Source organism: Gobius niger (assembly GCF_951799975.1).
Source record: "Gobius niger genome assembly, chromosome: 22".
NCBI lineage: Eukaryota > Metazoa > Chordata > Actinopteri > Gobiiformes > Gobiidae > Gobius > Gobius niger.
Window position 1 is genome coordinate 14,670,260 of NC_136873.1, and position 19,370 is coordinate 14,689,629.

General features: G+C 44.9%; 2 protein-coding genes across 3 annotated transcripts in view; both read right to left on the reverse strand.

Moving 5' to 3' along the window:
- Positions 1 to 19,370, reverse strand: part of szt2 (SZT2 subunit of KICSTOR complex) — a 210,123-nt gene that overhangs the window by 99,972 nt on the left and 90,781 nt on the right.
- Positions 1 to 19,370, reverse strand: part of LOC306981284 (receptor-type tyrosine-protein phosphatase F-like) — a 39,911-nt gene that overhangs the window by 15,349 nt on the left and 5,192 nt on the right. The window contains exons 2-19 of one of the 2 annotated variants that reach the window (XM_079580850.1): positions 16,941 to 17,079; positions 15,982 to 16,127; positions 15,525 to 15,666; positions 14,207 to 14,395; positions 12,145 to 12,162; positions 9,711 to 9,821; positions 8,174 to 8,185; positions 6,921 to 7,190; positions 6,264 to 6,842; positions 5,801 to 5,937; positions 5,572 to 5,716; positions 5,286 to 5,482; positions 5,017 to 5,134; positions 3,098 to 3,682; positions 2,880 to 2,977; positions 1,218 to 1,468; positions 795 to 876; positions 359 to 550 (exon numbers count right to left, since the gene is read on the reverse strand). In XM_079580850.1, coding sequence (XP_079436976.1) covers positions 359 to 550; positions 795 to 876; positions 1,218 to 1,468; positions 2,880 to 2,977; positions 3,098 to 3,682; positions 5,017 to 5,134; positions 5,286 to 5,482; positions 5,572 to 5,716; positions 5,801 to 5,937; positions 6,264 to 6,842; positions 6,921 to 7,190; positions 8,174 to 8,185; positions 9,711 to 9,821; positions 12,145 to 12,162; positions 14,207 to 14,395; positions 15,525 to 15,666; positions 15,982 to 16,127; positions 16,941 to 17,028 — 3,360 coding nt within the window. In that variant the 5' untranslated portion in view covers positions 17,029 to 17,079. The remainder of the gene's footprint in view (positions 1 to 358; positions 551 to 794; positions 877 to 1,217; positions 1,469 to 2,879; positions 2,978 to 3,097; positions 3,683 to 5,016; positions 5,135 to 5,285; positions 5,483 to 5,571; positions 5,717 to 5,800; positions 5,938 to 6,263; positions 6,843 to 6,920; positions 7,191 to 8,173; positions 8,186 to 9,710; positions 9,822 to 12,144; positions 12,163 to 14,206; positions 14,396 to 15,524; positions 15,667 to 15,981; positions 16,128 to 16,940; positions 17,080 to 19,370) is intronic. The other variant, XM_079580851.1, reaches the window with a different exon arrangement.

The window sequence follows — 19,370 nt, forward strand, 5'->3', positions numbered from 1 at the left end:
TCTTTTAACCAATGACTAAATAAATATGAAGTCACTATCGTTTTCAGAAAAAAAGAACTTGGATTATTGCAATTTCTCCGGGTGATTTAAAAACAATACAACTTAGGGTTTTGGTGAGACGCTTCCCTCTCGTGACAAACATGTCTCTCTGCACTCATTTATTACACAGGCTCATGACTCGCTGAAATCTAGCCTTCAACCCACTTCTGCATCCGGACCCACTAGTGAAGAACCACTGCTGTAAAGCCACCAAACCAGTCATCGATATTCAGGAATGGTGTATGTGAACACACTCATATTGTTCTTTGAGCGGCTTGAAGTGGCGTGTGTGAAGTATGTGGAGGCGAGACTCACTCACCCACTGTGGCTGCTCCAGCTGAGCCAGCACAAAGCAGTGGTACTGCTGCTGCTGACCGCTCAGGGGTCTGTTGTAGAAGCTGCCGTACACGCGCTCGTCGCCCAGGCTGAAGACTGCAGGCAGAGAGTCCAGCTGGGCCGCCACGTAAGGTCCCGACAGCTCCGGGCCAGGGTCCAGGCTGGGGTCCAGGAGCTGCCACAGACAGACAGTCACTTATGGACAGACTAGAGCTGTATTTGCAGAAAAATACATTTTATTGATCACTTTCATGTGACATTGTCGAGCTTTTACATTAGCAGTTTTGTGGCAACATTGTCTTGCCATGATTGCAGTCCTTCAAGCGATGTTTTGAGCGTTTGAAATCCTCTCTTTGCCTAATAAAGTCAGGTTTAGAGTCAGGTTAAAGATTGGGTGTCTCTGCAGACCAAGCCCTCACCTCCTCCACGTCCACCTGCGCAGGGCTCCCCCACTGGGCCTCGTCGGCTTCTGAGACGGGGACCACCACCACGTAGTACCACCTGTGAAGGACAGTCACAGCAAAAATTCTGGAGACGCTGTCACTATGGAAGCGTTTTGAGATCTGTCCGCTCTGGGACCTAGTTTCGGAAATGTTCATTTACAGACGCCTAAAACGCCGATTTTAAATGGATGATACACTGGATTGATCAAATATTTTTGTGTTTAGTCTTGAGCTTGACTTCGTATGGACAGGGCCTAAGATTCTCTATCCTTAGATTGGCTAATGCTAGATCTTGTCCTCACTCATTCCTTTAGTTCATTTTAGTTTGTTTATTGATAGCTGGTATATGGTATTAGTTGAAAATGTTACGGTGAAATACATGAACCCAGTGTAGTATACCTGATGGGGCCTGAAGGGGTGGTGTGTGGCAGGCTGAGCATCAGTCTGCCCTCCGACAGCGGACCAGGGGGTTGTAGGCTGCTGGGGCCGGTGGTCAGCATGACCGGCGCCGTACGGACAGACACCTCCTGCTGCTGCCCCCCACCGGTCGCGTTCAGAACGAAGGAGTACGCGGTGTCAGGCTGGAGGTCTCTGATGAGCGCCCTCTGCTGCTCCGCCGGCACCTCTACACTCCGCTGGCCGTACTGGATCTGGGGCAGAGACAGTATCTTGTCAGTGCTTTCATTAAAAAAACCTAGCCGGTCTGAGCTGGTTCTTCTCACAGAATGACACACAAATCTGAATGCACAAAATAGAGAGACAAATGTATCCAGGGGCGGACTGGGACTGAAAAACAGCCCTGGACTCTGACCAGCCTGGCCCAAATTAGCGTAATTGTGCACTTCCATAAAGACATATTTTAACCTCTTACCCCCCGCCTTAACATTAACGAGTGCATTTTCCCCAGTTCGGCTTTTTATTAGTATTTTTTTGATCGGTATCATCAGCAAAAAGAGCGGGAAAGGTGGTCGTAGAAACAGAAGCAAAATCATTAATATAAATAATAAATAATAGTGGTCCCAAAATTGAACCTTGTGGCACACCATACCCCACGGAATTCCTTTTAGATTCATGTTTTTTTATACTGGGCTTTACCCCAAATCTAAAAGCTTCTCGACTGGAGATCAACAATGTAACGCCTCATTTGAAAGCTAAGACCTACAAAAGTGATGGAAACTTTTTGTCACGTCGCCGCATTTTTGTCATATTTTTGAATTATTTTTTCTATCATTTTTTGTCCGTGCTTTTCTCATGTTTTCATCCTCTTTTTCTGGCTATTTTGGTGCTTTTCTTTTTAGCTTTAAGATTTGGGTAAAGCTTGGTTGAGGCGGGACCGGTGGCCCTAGAGCCAGTGGCCCTTCTGTGCTCTTCCAGAATGGACATATGGCCAGTCCGCCCCTGGATGTATCCACAATTAACAGTCTGTCCCAAGCTCAAGGCAAGGTCTTTCTACATTAACGTTAACTAACTTAACTTAACTTGTATAACTATAGCATGTTTATTTTAGACAAAAAGTGCAAAAAAATAAATAAATAAAGGTTCATTTCACTTTACTTGGTGGAAAAACTGGACATGGATTTGGACTTTTAAATTCAATGTTGCACAGGTAAGGCCGTGGGAGTGAGGGACTTAAGAAAAGATGTTATTATTAAGTGTTACCTACTTTATGTCAAATTGCAGTCCCAGTCAAAATATCATACGCAATATAGTATTACATTTGTAAAACATTTAAACTTTCAGACTATCACTTTTAAAGCCATATGGACCTTGTGTAAATTGGTAAGCATCACATGACCATATGAAGATGAATTGGGGACATAATTATGATGTAAATGAAGGGCAAAATGGACTGAATGTGTGGATTACTTCTTATGCCAATAGCATCTTCAGCAAAATATTTATGGTGGAAAATGGTGTTCAGTAAGTCTTTCTACTGTCTGGTACTTGAAAGGTTTTGTCTATTGAATTTGAATGCTGCATGACAAATAAAATGGCTGCATTAATACGTAAAAAGACCGTTTTATAATGAAACATACTTATGTCCAGCAGGGGGGGCCTTACCTTGAGAGGCACTTGAGATTGAAAGGCATCTGGCACTTCCCACGTGAGAAGCACAGAGGTCTTTGTCACCGTCTTCACTGCAAAGTTCCTGATGGATCCTGAGAGAACAGAAGGAGAAAGTGAAGAAACTTTTCATCCTGTAATTTTAGTCAAGTAAAGATATTAAGTATTTTCATGGAATTCATTAATGAGTACTACCCACAGTACTACCTCCTCACCTGGTGGGGGTGCTGTGACGGGAGTGCGGCTCTGGATGCTGGGACTGAGCGGCCCTCCTCCCCTGCTGGTGAAGGCCTGCACTCGGATGTCGTAGGTGGTGTCGGGCCGCAGACCCTCCAGGCGGGTGTGGGTGGAGCTGCTGCTGTAGCTCTGGTTGCCCTGGCTGTTGATGTCCCGGTACACCACCACGTACTGGACGATCCGGCCGTTCCTCTGGGCCAGCGGAGGGGGCTCCCACGACAGCTCGGCGGAGGTGGACGACTGCCCCATCACGCGCAGGTTTTGCGGGTAGCCGGCCGGGACGTCCTCCGGGAGGCTGATCTCTTTCACGTACCCTTCCCCGCGGCCCGCTCGGTTCTTGGCGCAGAGCTTGAAGGTGTAGGTGGCGCCCTTGTGGAGGCCGGTGACGGTAAAGTGGTCGTCTGCAGGGCGGAAGTCTCTGACGGTGAAGGCTTCCTCCTCCTGCCTCTTGTACTGCAGTTGGTAGCCCATGTGCTTCCCCACCATCTCTTTGGGCGGCTGCCATTGGATCAGCGCCGTGTTGCTAATAGTCGTGCTGATCATCATGGTGGGCCGGCCGGGCACTGCAACAAGTCAAGAAATTTACTCAGAATGCAGCTATTTTTCAGAGAAGTACTGAGATGACTAAGGATGTCAAGATTAACCGTTTTTTTAGTAACGGGGCTTTAGCTGTAGGAGCTGGATGGATGGCCGAGGGGGAGACTTTTTCACCCTTTTTAACCCGTTTAGGTTTTCTCTTCTCCGTGTCTCTGCATCTTGGTGTAATGGTGGACTTTTTTCTCTTCTTTGTTTTCCCTCTGACTGCTTTGAACATCCCCTCCTGAAACCGCCACCTTAACGTGGTGAAGGAGTTTGAGCACCCGAATGACCCTGGGTGCTCTGACAAAGAGCGGTTCAGAAGCCCCTTATGAGAGACCAACAGGCGATGGACGGACGGACGGACGGATGATGGATGGATGGATGGATGGATGGATGGATGGATGGATGGATGGATGATGGATGGATGGATGGATGGATGGATGGATGAATGGATGGATGGATGGATGATGGATGGATGGATGGATGGATGGATGGATGGATGGATGGATGGATGGATGATGGATGGATGGATGGATGGATGGATGGATGGATGGATGATGGATGGATGGATGATGGATGGATGGATGGATGGATGGATGGATGGATGGATGGATGGATGGATGGATGGATGGATGGTTGGTTGATTCGTTGGATGGATGGATGGATGGATGGATGGATGGATGGATGGTTGGTTGATTCGTTGGATGGATGGATGGATGGATGGATGGATGGATGGATGGATGGACGGATGGATGGATGCTTCGAACATGACCATTTGTGGCCAGTCACAGGAACCAGGGACACAAGTCGGTTCTGGGGCATTTTGAGCTTTTCACAGATTGTGTGTTTACAGATTGTGAAAGTGTAGCGTTCCAACAATGTGTAACACATGGATGTCTGATAATATTTGGAGAAGTGAGAGCAGTTTGAAGTCAAGGACCCAGAATATTTCTAACCACAGAAATTGGCCTCTAAACTTTTGGGCAGTTCTCACCTCTCTCTGCTGCTCGAGTGACAATAGACCTCATTTACATCTCATTTAGATAAGCCATGCTGTTATCTAAAACATGGTGAGGCTTCTTCATGATCTCAACTAAAAGATTCTGCAAAAAAAACAAAAAACGTCTTTCTCGATTTGTGGGAAACTGAGTCAGACTTGAGTCCCTGGGGCACATGGGCAATTCCAAAGATGCGGTCTGTATGGTAGGATATACTTGTCCTGGGGCAAATCACCCATTTGGTTACCGACTGTGGGCGTGGGATACTCTTGGCTCTGATCCTATAAAAGCAGTTGTAGTAGTTGTAGTATTGCACAGACCTGCTCCTGAAGTGGTGCCGAGCCGGGCCCTGCTGGGAGCCCCCTCTCCCTCCTCGGTGTGCACTGCCACAGTCACTGAGTAGGTGGTCTCTGGCAGAAGCCCTGAGATAATGGCCTCCTGTCCAAAACAGAACCAAGCAAATCCACATGGAGCAAACGGATCTACAACTTTGACAACTTACAGCACATAAATTCAAACTTTACAACCAAACCTTTCATTTGTATATAGTAAGATTGTACTTTAACAACTAATCCAAACTTCACTGCACCTTTGCATCTGACACATCCACATGCAGGACACTCGGCTGTCCCGCCGGCCGCTCATCTTTATCCAGCGGGTAGAACACCAGCCTGTAGCCTCTGACCTGCCCCTGTGGCTTCGGGGATAGAGGCGGTGTCCAGCTAACTCTCAGTGCTGTGGAATTCAGAGGGTGGACCTGGACTTTGCGGGGAGGGGCTCCAGGCACTGCACAAAACACAGCAACCATTCAGCTCCAGAAAAATGACATTATCCCGAGTATTGGATAAATCTCCGTAGGGCTTGAGGTGACTCACTGGTGCGGGCAGTCCGGACGTCTATGGGCAGAGTGAACAATCCCAGGCCCATCTCTGAGCGCGCTGCCAGGGAGAAGCTGTACACGGTGTCTGGATTCAGGCCGTCCACTGCGTAGGAGCCAGCGGGGTCAAAGGCAACGCGCCGCTGTGGCAGAGAGAAGGCACAGTGAGTAGTTTTTATGTTTATATGTATTACTTATGTCAGAAGAAAAAGAAGGTTCTTGCATACCTTGCGTGCAGGAGTGCTGGCCTCCCAGTACTGGAGCTCATAACCAAGGACTTGATCTTGGACAGGCCACAGCCAGGACAGTCGGACCTGCGAGTCAAGCTCCGCCTCTCCCTGGAAATCCGCTGGCTGTGGAGGGACTGGACAGATAACACAAGTCAGAGCCCCTGCAAATCTCACACCACATTCTTTTCATAAGCCTCTTGCAAAATGAGTGCGTAGAAAGTAGAATATATGTGTAAACTATAGAATTCCTAAACTCTTCTCTGTTTTTACACAGTTCTCATTTCACCTACTCTCTGCCTTGTCCAGATATGAATAACTATGAAGGACTAGTACTTTGTAGCTTTATCAGTCAGTCTGATGCAGATTATTCATCTAATGTCTTGGACCTGGTCCTTCCCTCACAGACGGCTGAAGTGTTCTGTCCTCCACTGATCAGAAGGAGCTGGTGAGCGTTACTCACCTCCCTGCTGGGCTTTTATCCGCAGGACGTCAGACAGGGGCCCGTCTCCCACTGCAGTGAAGGCCTGGAGCCTGAGGCTGTAGGTGAGCTCTGGTGTCAGGCCTGACAGGGTGGTCTGCTGCCCTGCTTCTGTGCGGAGAGTGTGCCAGTCACTGAGTGGGGCGTCCTCCTCTGGGCTGAACAACACTCTATAGCCCTGGATCTGACCGTTGGCTTCCTCTGGAGGCTCCCACTGCACTAACATGGTACTGGAGCTGAGCATACGGGCCGCAACCTGCAGGGGAGGTGAGGAGGGCGCCTGCTCACTGGTACGGGTCCTGACTGTGGGCCCCGGGGGCCCTCGGCCAACATTGTTCACAGCCAGGACCCAGAAGTCATACTCTGAGAAGGGGCTGAGGCCCCCAATGCTGTATCTGGTGCTGGCAACTCCCTCCACCTCCTGGAGGCCCTCAGAGCCTCGCGCCTGGTACTGGATCACGTAATACAGGATGGGTTCTGGGTTCCCTGAGTCCCAGCTCAGGGTGACACTGGTGGCTGTGGTCTCTGTGACCGTGAGGGCTCTGGGGGGCTGGGGCAATGCTGGGAAATACACAACACAGAATTGTATTGTTTACTGAACCGATCTGAGGTGAAGCGTGCGTGACAGACAGCTCACACCTTTGACAGTGACCTGGGCGGTGGTCTGAATGGTGCCCAGAGAGGACGTGGCCACACAGGTGTAGTTGGTTGACTGCTGGATGTTTGACAGCTCCAGGACGTTACGGCCAATGGGCATCTCGTCCTCCCGAGTGAGCTCCGTCTCATCACTCACCCACTTGACAAAAGGCATAGGTGCTCCCACAGCCACACAGGTGAGGTTCAGGGTGCCCCCCGGCATCACCTCATGGTGAGAGGGTGGGATGGAGAACCGAGGCGGCACACGGCGCACTGCAGAGGAGAGGAGGCTGAGAACATGTGCACCACAAACACAGCAGCTCTGGTCAAAACACACGTTCCTGTGACCAAAATACATATAGAGTATTTGTAAATAATGTATATATTTGAAGTATTAGGGTAGAAGAGGTGCTCAGCTCGAAAGAACAAATGAATCAGATCTACATTGGCAAAGCTTAGTGACTCCAGTCTAATCAGATTTTGGTGCAACTGCTACCGCACCGATATCAAAGTTGAGCAGTGACATTTATCACATTTTGAAAATACATGAACCTCCAACGAGACTTACTTTTAACAGTTTTAGGCTAAACAGTTAGCAGACAGACACCTCAGGGGAGTTGTCTGGGACTGAATTAGCAAAAGCACAAAGCCTGAGGAAAAAAAAGATACTGATGCACAGTGCAGGCCAAATGTTAGAGGCAAGCCAAAAGAAAACATGCACCAGTCTATTCAGGAGAGGACGCATGCTTTGACTGAGTGGAAGTATCATGCTCAGCTGAAGGGGATCACAGAGTATATCAAGATATAAAACTAGCTTTACATGTCTAGACTCTCTTTCTGCCAAAAATGTTCTAGTTCTGTCAGGGTGGCCTCTGGAGAAGTGAATCCCAGGTGTGTGCCTCTATCTCTGATAATGGTTCTGTTGCCTCGTGGATCCAGCACTTGTATTTGCCCTTCTCTTCCTCTACAATCCTTGCCCCCCTTCTCCAAAGACCACTGTCTGTCTGTTTTAGAGAAACACAAATGTCACATGCACGTTGTCCAGCACTGAGCAAGTCGTGCCGATGAACGAAGCACAGGCACTGGGCATGCAGCAGACATCCACGACTTCCACGACTTCCACTCCCAACAAACCGACAGTCACATAATGGGCAAACACAATGGCTACGGGCTGCTTAAAAAAGGAAAAAGGGACGGCGACAAGCTAGAGGTGCTCTCTGCTCAAGTCTGCCTGCCCCGAAGCAGTCAACACCAACCTTCCCGCTGATCTGAGGTCAGGTTTAAAAATACGAGCAAACAAAACAGGATGACAAACACGGGGACGACAGGTATGAGGAAGAAGACAAGGAGAAATACAGAGAGTAAAACCAGCCAATGTTTTTGGACATTACACAAAGAAGGAGAATGCGTTCCGTACCTCTGAACTCTCTTAAATCATGAAAAACTAACTTGTCTGAGCCTGTGTTACAATGTTGTAATGTTCCGTCGTCAAAAACACACCTATAGTGGTTGACTAATGCTGTTTCCTTTAGTAAGTTATTCTTCTTCTACTGCTGCTGCTAAGTTTTTTGATTACCCTATCCAGCCGGACTATACACTTTCCCCATCTTTAGACAGACTTGTATTCTAGGACCTGAAGCTCTACAAGTTCCAATGTCATGGCGACTTACCTGCACTGCAAAAAGTGCCCTCCTAAAAACAAGGAAAAAAATCTTAAAATAAGACATTTTGTCTTATTTTAAGGAAAAGATTCTGCCTTTTTTTTCTTGCTAAGAATTCTTATTTCTAGAATGTTTTTCTCATCATAAAACAAGAAAGAAACACTAAATTTAAGCAAATAAATAGCTAGAATTAAGCAAAATGTCCTCAGAAAATGGAATAATTTAAGGAAAACATTCTTATTTAGTGAAAAATTTGGGGGTATTTTACTTAAATGTTGCTTGATTTAACTAAAATGTTCTTAATAAATACTAATATTTAAGGAAAATATTGCCCTCACCCCGGGACCCATCTCCATGATGTGGAGCCAGGCTGATGGCCAGAATCACTTGGTGGAGGATTCACCTATTGTACATGTTTTTAGTGGTAGGGGAAACGTAAACAGACACAGGGAGAACATGCTAGTGGGAATTGAACCCAGGACCTTTGAGCTGTGAAGCTGAGGCTCTAACCGCTGTGCCACCAAGCCGCCCACTTTAAAGAATGGAATATATTTTCTCTCTGTGAGAATCAGTTCTTAAATTAAGAGTTGTTGTGATCTTATTTTTTCTTAAAATAAGAAAAAAATATTCTTTGTCTAAAGCTGAAGAAGATTCAAAAAGTTTTTCTTTCTTGTTAAAAGAAAAATTAACATGTTTTTAGCAAATATATCTGAACAAGAAATGGCTGGATTGTATTTCCTAAAATAAGATTTTTTTTCTCAAGAAAACGTTGCTCTGCAAAACATTATTACTTTTTAGGGAAAAAATAAGAACTTATTTCTTAAAGTAAGACATTTTTTACTTGCTTAGAATCCACTTTTTGCAGTGTGCGTACAAAGTCATTAAGAATAAAATATCCCAGAAGACTGAGAAATAGTGCCATCTTCAGTCAAATCAACAAGCAAATGAGATTTGCGTTGGTTGCCAGGTTGAATACTTCTGGGTTCTACCTATTGTTAAAAAAACAGCCTCTTATGTTTAAAGCACAGTGTGAAAGTCTATCTCTCATCATGATGCTGAAAACTAGACGCTGGTTCTCATATTGGCGCTGGACTTTACCGTACAGGAGCGTTTTTTGGTCAGAGACTCTCACCTCGGACGTAGAGGTTTGCTGGAGTGGAGTAGCGGGTCCCGGCACTGTTGGTGGCCACACACTCGTATTTGCCCTGGTCCGACTCCTCACTGTTCTCGATCTGTAGAGCTCCTATAAGGTCAAAGCCGATACATTGTGTTTCCTTTAAATGAACGTCAAAGATGATCCCAACAGTTTTAGTACACGACCGAGCACATTCAAACTTCACAGATTAGAGCTGATTGCGTTTATACCATGGTCTTGAATAGAAAAACTCGAATGAAGAGTGATAGTAACTGGTTCGTATCACTCTGCCTTATCTCATTCAAAGGTTTCACACTGTCAAATTGCAATGGTTTGTATATCTCTGTAATAGGCTCTGTGCGTGGAAGGTTGCGTGGCGGACATGATGCTAACGTCCTATGGTATAATCTGTTTCCTGTCCATGTTTTACTCCAATGGGGAGTTAGCTGTGTCTAGCAAGAGTAAAAAACAACAAAAAAACAGCAGGACTATGTGGCCAAAGAAAACTTCTATGTGTTGCCTTGTTTATAAATGTAGATGTGCTAGTCTTGAAGCTAAAGGCTAACTTTAATTTGACACTAATAAATGTTAAATTAGCGCCGCAATCTGAACTCGTTTCTTTGAAAAACGTTGTGATGGGTTTTAGGTAGGCTTTATATAGTTTAAAATATTTTCTTATGTTTAATTTATTTTAAAAATGTGGGCAGGATATGGTCATCACCATTTTTTTCTTTTGGAGGACCTAGAATCGTCAATATTTCAGTATTCTTGGAGTACTTTAGCAGGTGATTATCTCTTTAGAGCAGTGGTTCTCACCCTTTTTTTGGAGCCGCGACCCCCATTATAACAGTTAACCTCTTACCACCCGCCTAACCAAATGCATTCTGTCCTCTTTTGGCTGTGTAACACCTCATTTGAAAGCTAAGACCCACAAAACTGATCTTTTTCCTCGCGTTGTTGCTGTGTTGTTTCACCTTTTTATGTTTTATTTTTCTTTCCTTTTTTTCATTTTTGTCACATTTTTGTTGAATTTTTGTCACATTTTTGTTGAATTTTTGTCACATTTTTGTTGATTTTTTGTCACATTTTTGTTGAATTTTTGTCACATTTTTGTTCTGTTTCCAACTTTACATCCTTGTTTTCTTCTTATTTTTTGTGGCTATTTTGGTGTTTTTTCCAAAGAAGCTTTTTGATTAGGGTAAAGCCAAACTGGAGAAAATGGAATCCGTTCAGGTGGGAGTTAAGAGGTTAAAGGGGTTCGTGACCCCCCGCTCTTGTCACACCGTGAGGAATCGGATCATTAGCCTACATAATTCTTAAAAAACAAAGAAAAAAACAAATGGCTAGAATAAAATAAATCAAATAACGAACATATAATGGCACTCTGGTAAAATAGCACACACACGCGACAATAAAATATAATATTATATGCTAAAAAAAGTATGTATATTTTATCTACATGATCTGGCGAACCCCCAAATTCGTCTCGCAACCCCCTTGGGGGTCCTAACCCCCAGGTTGTGAACTACTGCTTTAGAGTACAGTTGTTGCTACCCCTGCCCATAGAAAAGAATAGGAGAGGCAGTGTTCGATCCTAACATACTATATTAGCTTGCATATATTTAGCTAGCTGGCTACTCCAGAGCTTTCCAGACCCCGTTAGCCTTTAGCCATCAAACATCACAAACTATAAATGATCCGGATGTTTTCAGCTGTTGTCAACCCATCAACAACATTTAGGCGTTATCAAAGCCTAGCTAGAAATCATTCATCAATGTAGGCTGCAGATCATTTAAGATTTGACTTTAGTTAAGTATAAGAATAACTTTAGTTAAGAGTGTATGAAAGCGGCCTCGGAGCTCAATGCTAAATTATATTCTGTTAAGTTTTTGCTTTCTGTGCGGTCGGATAAACATCCAGCGGCCACGGCTAACAAAATGTACACATTTGCGAGACTAGACTCAGATAGCTAAAGGCATTTCTGTGATTTCTATGACCCCTACCCTACAGGAAGTTAGCTGCAACGGATCATTCCACACACAGAGCCTTTTAGCCTGTCCAAATGCAACAAAGACTAGCACAACAACCTCGTCGTCAAATAGAGGTACTAGTATGTGCAGTCAATAGATTTATTGGTAACTTATTGGCACCATAGAATCCTCACTGACCTTGGTATAAACATGGTATTAACATTTTAGTTCATAACTGTCTGTTAGTTCAGAAGGCATGTATGCATTAGTTTGTAGTTACTGTCCGAGGACGGTGGCGATGATGGTTACAGTTAGGTGTGTTCGAGGAAGTGTCTTTCTATCTGTCTTCCCTCTGTGTGCTGTGAATTGGTGGTAGTGGAGGGGGCGAAGGTCAGGCGTGAGAAATGGTTGGAGGTGAAAGCATGATGCAGAGGAGGACGGAGGGGAGCCAGCATTCTTACCTCGGATCGGTGTACCACCTGGAGAGGTAAAGTGAATGCAACAAGACACACAGAACCATTAGAGAGCAGCCACACATATGGACAAAAGCAGAGAGGCTGGACAAGACAGGAGTTTGAGGAAAACAACCCGAATGGCAACGTATCTGTTCAGATATTTGGAACATAACGGAATTATACGAAATATAAGAGTATGCAGCACAATTGACCTTTCGCAAAAGCGTCATCCTCTTAGCAATTGTTCGCCAGCTCAGTCAAGAAGTGGGGTTTAACACATGTCATAACATGGATGAAGTGCGTGTTCGTGACTATTTTCGGTGCAATACCAGCGCGATCCTCCCCATCAAAGGATTGTAGTGTGTAGGGATATATTTAAAACATGCAATGGACACTACATCTATTAAGGAACCAGTCTCTCAAGATATTGTAAAAAATCCCTCAGAGAGACTTTCTTACCTGGGCTTGTTTTTCTGTTTTATTTTTCTACATTTCTTTTATTTTTACGTTCTTATGTGTTTTTTCTCTATTGGGCATGTTTGTATTGTCCCTAGTCTTTATGTGTCGGTGAGCCAAAGATAGACAAAAAAAAATTCTATTCTATTTTTTTCTGTGAATACTTCAATGTTATGGCCAAAAAAACCTGATAAAATGTAAATGTTTGGGTGGTATTAGTTTAAGCAGATACTTTTGAATCATTCATTTGATTTTAAAAAGATCAGACCACATTATATGAGCAATCTAGGAAGAAATGTAAGAAATTTCAAACTCTGTACTCACTTTTTGGAGTACAGAGTTTGGTAAACAAGCCTTACCTTGACTTACAAGTTAATAGTAATTGTTTTTTGGCTAGAAAAGGGGGAAAACAAGCCACACACCAATACTCTCTGTGGAAGGAGATCCGTTGAATGTCTGGGATAAATGGTTGCAATGAGGTTTCTTTGGACAATGACCGTTTCGCGAAAAGTCAATTGACTCAAACTTGGGTTTCGCAGGAATGTAGTTGACACAGTGTTACATTAGAAATTAAAACATATAGTCCAGTAGATCAGGGGGTCCCAAAGATATTTTTACATAAAATCAAGCTTTAAATTGTCAACTGGACTGGATTGATTGAGTTGGAACGTTTCTTATCTACAGAAGCGGAACTCAAACAACTCAGTCCTTTCAGTTCACTACAATGAATGCTTCCTGGACGTCCAAGCAAATGTTAAAAATGTATATATTCGCACCACATTTGACATGTTTGCTGCTTGAATTTAATAGAAATGGCAATTCATTTTTGGTTTTCCATTGTTATTTACGAGGCCTTGCTTGAAAAGTTTGGGGAAATCAGCACTCCGAACTAGCTTGACAGCTTTTTTTCACCCGTGGAAAGGTTTTAAATGCTGAGACCATTAACTGTTCTAATGGGAGATTCAGGGGCCTGTCAGCGACATAGAGGGGGCACTTCAAGCTGTGTGGCCCCTCACCTACAGTGCATCAGGGCCACCAGCAGCTTTGACAGAGATGAGATCTTACTGAGATCTGACACGGTGTTCACATCGGAAGATCAGCCACATGGATTATGGCAAATCCTAAGAGGCAACATTGTGAAAACAAATGGGACAATTGTATTTTCACAATGTAATGTCTCAAAGTCAGGCTTGAAGAAGGTGAGGAGTCTTTGACTGATGCATGTTTGGATGAATAATCAGTTTGATGACACTGGTTGGATGGAAACAAAGGCCTTTCCTCTAACCTTTTACAAACAATAATATTCTAATAATCAGCTTCGTTGGCAGATAATGCAGTGTGATGTGTTAACTTCAGTCAAAGTCTGGCATGTGGCCTTGTGACAGTTACCTACCTTCAGATAAGCTGTGGAAAGGCTTCAGCAAACCACTGCCAGGCCTAATATGAACCGTCTGAATGAAACCGTGACTCACCAACTGTTGTTTCTTCATTAAAAATAGGCACGCACTGTCATTTTGATCATATCCAACTGATGCTGAACCACTATTTTACATTTCAGCTGTGTTTATAGCACTAAATGAGGATAGCTGTGCACAGGTGTCGATGGAGGCACCTGAGCGGAGCTGCTTGACTCTTCCGTCGCTGCTGCTGATGTCCACCGGCAGGAAGTCTTTGAACCAGTGGATTTCCGGGTCTGGATTCCCACTGGCAGCACACAGCAGTGTGGCTGTGCGAGTGCGCTCCACCACTTTCAGCTGGGGGCCCATATCGATGCTTGGAAATCCGTGAGGCACCTGATCCTCTGGAACAAAGAGGGAACACAGAATTCCTTTCTTGGTTTTATTAGATCAAAGACAGCTTAGGTAGAGTGCAGTTACGACTCAAATCCTCATGGCAAAAACAGAAGGTAAGACTTTATATAAAGATATTAAAATATTAAAAAGTTATTGTCAAGCAATTGAAAGTGTTCCGTGTCTCTGAGAGGAGGAGATGGAGTTTGTAAATGGAGAGGGAGGGAGAGAGTTGAGTGACTACTTGGTCGATAAACGTGTCTTGAGTGGGTATACCACTCAAGAGGTACGAGGGCTGTTGTTGAGTGCAGTGGAGATGGCATCATCAGGTAAAAAATTCAGTGAGTTCCAGTACACGGCCAGTACACGGTCTGGAATGTCTTTCTGAGAGATCATCTGAGACTGTCCTGGGACAGAGTCAGCACCTGGTCCTCAGAAGAGTTTGTTTACTTCTGCTCTAGAGTTCTGTTTAGTGTCTCGAAGTGATCAAAGAAATCATTCAGCACGTTCAGCAGAGGTCCCCTCCTGGAACCGCCACCTTAACGTGGTGGAGGGGTTTGAGCGCCCGAATGATCCTGGGAGCTCTGTTGTCGGGGGCTTCGTGCCCCTGGTAGGGTCTCCCATGGCAAACAGGTCCTAGGTGACGGGTCAGACAAAGAGCGGTTCAGAAGCCCCTTATGTGAGACCAACAGGCCCGGTTAGAATAGTGAGGCCGTCCTTCCATGGACCCACCACCTGCAGGAGGAGCCATAAGGGGCAGGTGCAATGTGATATGGGCAGCTCCAACAGCTGCCCCCACGACCCGGCAACCGAAAAGTGGAAGAAAATGGATGGATGGATGGATGGATGGATGGATGGATGGATGGATGGATGGATGGATGGATGGATGGATGGACGTTCAGCAGAGGTGGTCTGTGGATGGGGCCTGCAGTCTATTTTAAGACATCATCCATTTGTTTGTTCATTGTTCGATGATCAAATCTGTTTGATCAAATCTAAAATAATGTAAAGCCAAAGACTTGACTATGGTCGTGATACTGACCTATACAAAAGAGACAGAAAACATCTAGCCTAAGTTCTTTGCCTCACCGCATGAGCACAGATGAACTGGAGGAAACGCCTGAGGGCCGGTGCACTCACCTTCCAGCACGCTGAGCTTGACACTGGCGTTGACCTCGCCCACTCTGTTGGTGGAAGTGCATTCATAGACGGCCTCATCGCGGTGAGACCGGAGAGGCTGGATCCGCAGAACTGACCCCGAGCCATCGTCAAAATCTATCACCTGCTCAAAGAGACAGACGTTTAGGACACAAATGCAACTTTTCTATCTCTTACAAAATTAAGAGCTTTGATTCAAGAAGGCTTCATTCTGTCCAAAGAGAAATTTGTCTTGGACGCACAGGCGGTTTTGAAGATAATTTACATTGTCCACCTCATCTGAGTTTCTTTTTTCAGAGAATCTGGGGACCCGCTGTGAAGCTTTTTGGGGATCCCAGTTTGGTAATCACAACACCATCAACCAATCATTGCGGAAGTACCTGCGGCGATCTGATGTCACAGTAGCTCTGCAGTCACATGCTCCCGAGAGCCCCTTTACCTCAAAGCGCTGAGAGCTGACTTTCTTCCCCTTCTTCATCCAGGCGATGCGTGGCTTCGGCTCGCCCGTCGCCTGGCACACGAACGACGCCACTCCTCCAGAGATCCCGGTCTGGTCCTGAGGGACTTGGATGAAGCTGGGCATACCTGCAGGCACACGGAGAGAGCTGTGGAACGCTTGGGGGGGAAATGTGCCGCACACAATCAAATATCTGAAATGTGATGTATCGGGATTAAAGTGATATAAGTTTAAATATGTCACAATTGAATAGATGTAGTGTGTAATTGACCGCCTGGGTTTGAAATTTGCTGATTGCTGATTTCAGACACTGATCAGAATCCCGGGGCTGCCACTTTGACCAATGAGATGAGCTTTTCCTGTGAACTGGCCTGTCAGGTCCAATCAGGAGAGAGAAGGAGGAGCTTAATCGTTTGCTTTTGAAAAATCGGTTCCTGCTCTCCTCAGTTTGCAAACTAAGAAGGGCAGGAGGAATTAGACTTTTTACTTTCAAATTTCACTCCTCACTTTGCAAACTTACAGAGTATCACTTTAATCGCAGTAATTATTGTATTCATTATTAATATCAGGCCCACATCAAACGCTCTAATTAAAACAAAAAAACAAAAAAAAAGCTAAATAAACAAACTAAAGTGCTCTGTCTTTCAGGTGTCGAGATGCAGACGAGTATCAAAACATGACTCCATTAATAAATCCATGATTAATTAATTTGTGAATTATCTTATGATGAATCGCGAGTTAAAGCGTTAATTTGCAGTCTTAAAAAATATAATTTGTTTGTCAATCAACTGGAATAAGACAATGAGACATCCCTGAAGTGTATGAAGTGAAAAAAGTATCATACTGTTTTTACATGTTTTCACCAGGGGTCGCTAAAGTGTACCCACCCGCCCTCACTTCACTCTGGTGTTTTGTCATTAGAAAGTGTGCCTGGGACTCACTGTCAGAGGTAGCGGGCAGCAGCAGGCGTAGCAGCAGCAGCAGCAGCACTTGGAGGCCTGACTGGACTGGACACTCTCTGTGCCCCATGATCCGCGCTGCAGGACAGGGCTACCACCGTGCACACGCATTCAGGCCCACCTGCAACACCAACTTTTTAGTTTAGTCATTTTGCATTGAAAGATTTGTGTGTTGAACAATGGTCGGACCTGTCATAACCTTGCACATGATAGTACACACTGAAAAAGATATAGGTGAAGTGAAAATGTGAATGAAAACATCACAGCAGGAAAAGTAGGATGTTTAACTCTCGTATCAGTAACAAAATCAAAGTCACAGCGCCCCCTAGTGTGGCCGTAAAATGCAAAGAGACAACTCAACCCCTCGACAGTCTACTACAGTCCAGTACATGGAAAATGCAGTATTACTGGTCATCATTGTGGGTAAATTTAAAGCTGGTTCTTAACTGGTGGGTCTAGGCCCAAAAGGGGCTTGTGGGGTCATTGTCGGTGGGTTGCGGGCCTTTTCCTAAAATCACAGTATGGGAGAAGAAGAACTTTGTTTATATAGCACCTTTCACAGACATGGTCACCACGCGCTTCACATGGGACAATTTTAGATTCACTTCATCCGCAATGGTGATAAGCAACGCATGTAGCTTCAGTTTCCCCTGAGGGAGACTGACAAAAGTCCTGTCGTAAACGGTCCCTCTGACCACCATCATTCATTAACACTCCACTGGCTGGTCAGAGATGGACAAGGACTGAACAGAACTGGAACAGCAAAGGATTCGCTCTTTGGTCTTGTCTACATTGATAATCAGAAAGTGCTGTTTACACCACTCTTCAACCACATGCACTTTAGCCTCATAACTACAACTGACGATGTTGTGAAACAGGCCAACAATGGCCGTGTCGTCAGCGTGCTTAAAGAGTTTAACATAGCTGTCCTTTATCTGCAGAGCATTTAAATACAAAGAAAACAACACAGGCGATGTCACACAACCCTGTGGTGCCCCAGTATTAACGACGAATGGACAATGCTCCATTCTTGTGGACCCTCTGAGGTCGGTCCGTTAAAAAGTCTCTTATCCAGTGGATCAGCCCCTCATTCGCCTCCAAAGTGGAGAACTATCCCAACAAGATGTCCATCCTCATTGTGTTAAAAAAGCCGAGGTCAGGTCAATGAATAAAATCAGTGCAAACGTGCCCTTCTTCTGTAGATGGCTGGCCACAGTCTCTATGAGAGTTAGTGTAGCATCTTCCGCCCCCCTACCGGGCCATAGGCAAACTGTAGGGGGTCAAGCTGGTCCTTTACAGCTTCAACAAGGTGCTTGCTCACCACTCTCTCCATACACTTTGCTAATATTGAAGTGAGCACGACTGGTTAGAAGTCATTTACAGTCCAAGATCCCGGCCTTTTGGCCAGTGGTTTAATAATGGATGTCTTCCATGAATTTGGAACAGTCAAGATGTATAGCAGGATTTGAAACAGAGCTGTAAAAACCCCTGTTTTGTACTCTTAAATGTACTGTATATCAATTTTATATTTTATATTGTATGATTTTGGTTCATTAACTAGGTTCCCAGGAAGAATAGCAGCAGCTTGCTGCCGCTCATGGGATTCCTAAAAACAAAAGAAGTAGTTACTGGAGTTTGTAGCCTCTCAGTGCACACCACATTACCTAAATGGAACCTTTTGGCCGTATTGCTTATTCGTCGCTGTCGGCTCTGGAGCTGCAGCGTCTTACACCTTCGGACTGCGGCAGATTTGACACAAACTGCGTATTTTTCCGCTGTCCAAATAAGTGCACACTTTCCAAAGGTCAAAAGGATCAAAGGTCACCACCACAGACAAACTCTGACTTATCTCACCTTATACCATCGCTTGGAAACTTCAAAATCGGGCTTCTCCTTGACATCCAAAAAAACATTTTCAAAGATTTTTTTTTGTAAATAGAAATGCGTACTTTTATTTGTTCCGTGACTTGTTTTGTTCGATTGAAGGATCTAAAGTGTGGTATGAGGGCAGTGTAAAGTGTGTGTTCAAGAATCTGCTGTAACTATGGGCTCCAGAGCCAGTCTCAGTGGGACATGTCCCGTGACAGAGAGACAGGCTGTTATCCAATCAGTGCTGAGCTGGTCTCCCCCCGCCTTCACATACACACCCTTCACACCCGGCAATGTCTGGCTAGCAAACGCAACCCCTCCCCACCTGCGCCGGCCCCCACCTCATCATGCGTCCTGGGCATATGGTCATGATTCATATCCGCAATAGCACAGAGCTGAAAACATGGAAACAAAGGCAAAGACGTGTCCATCTTTGAAATCACAACAATGTTAGTACCAAAAATTAGAGCATTTTTATTCATGTAACTCGGGATTAAAAGTCTAAACTGGAGTCAATGCACCAACTTTAAAGGTCCATTAACT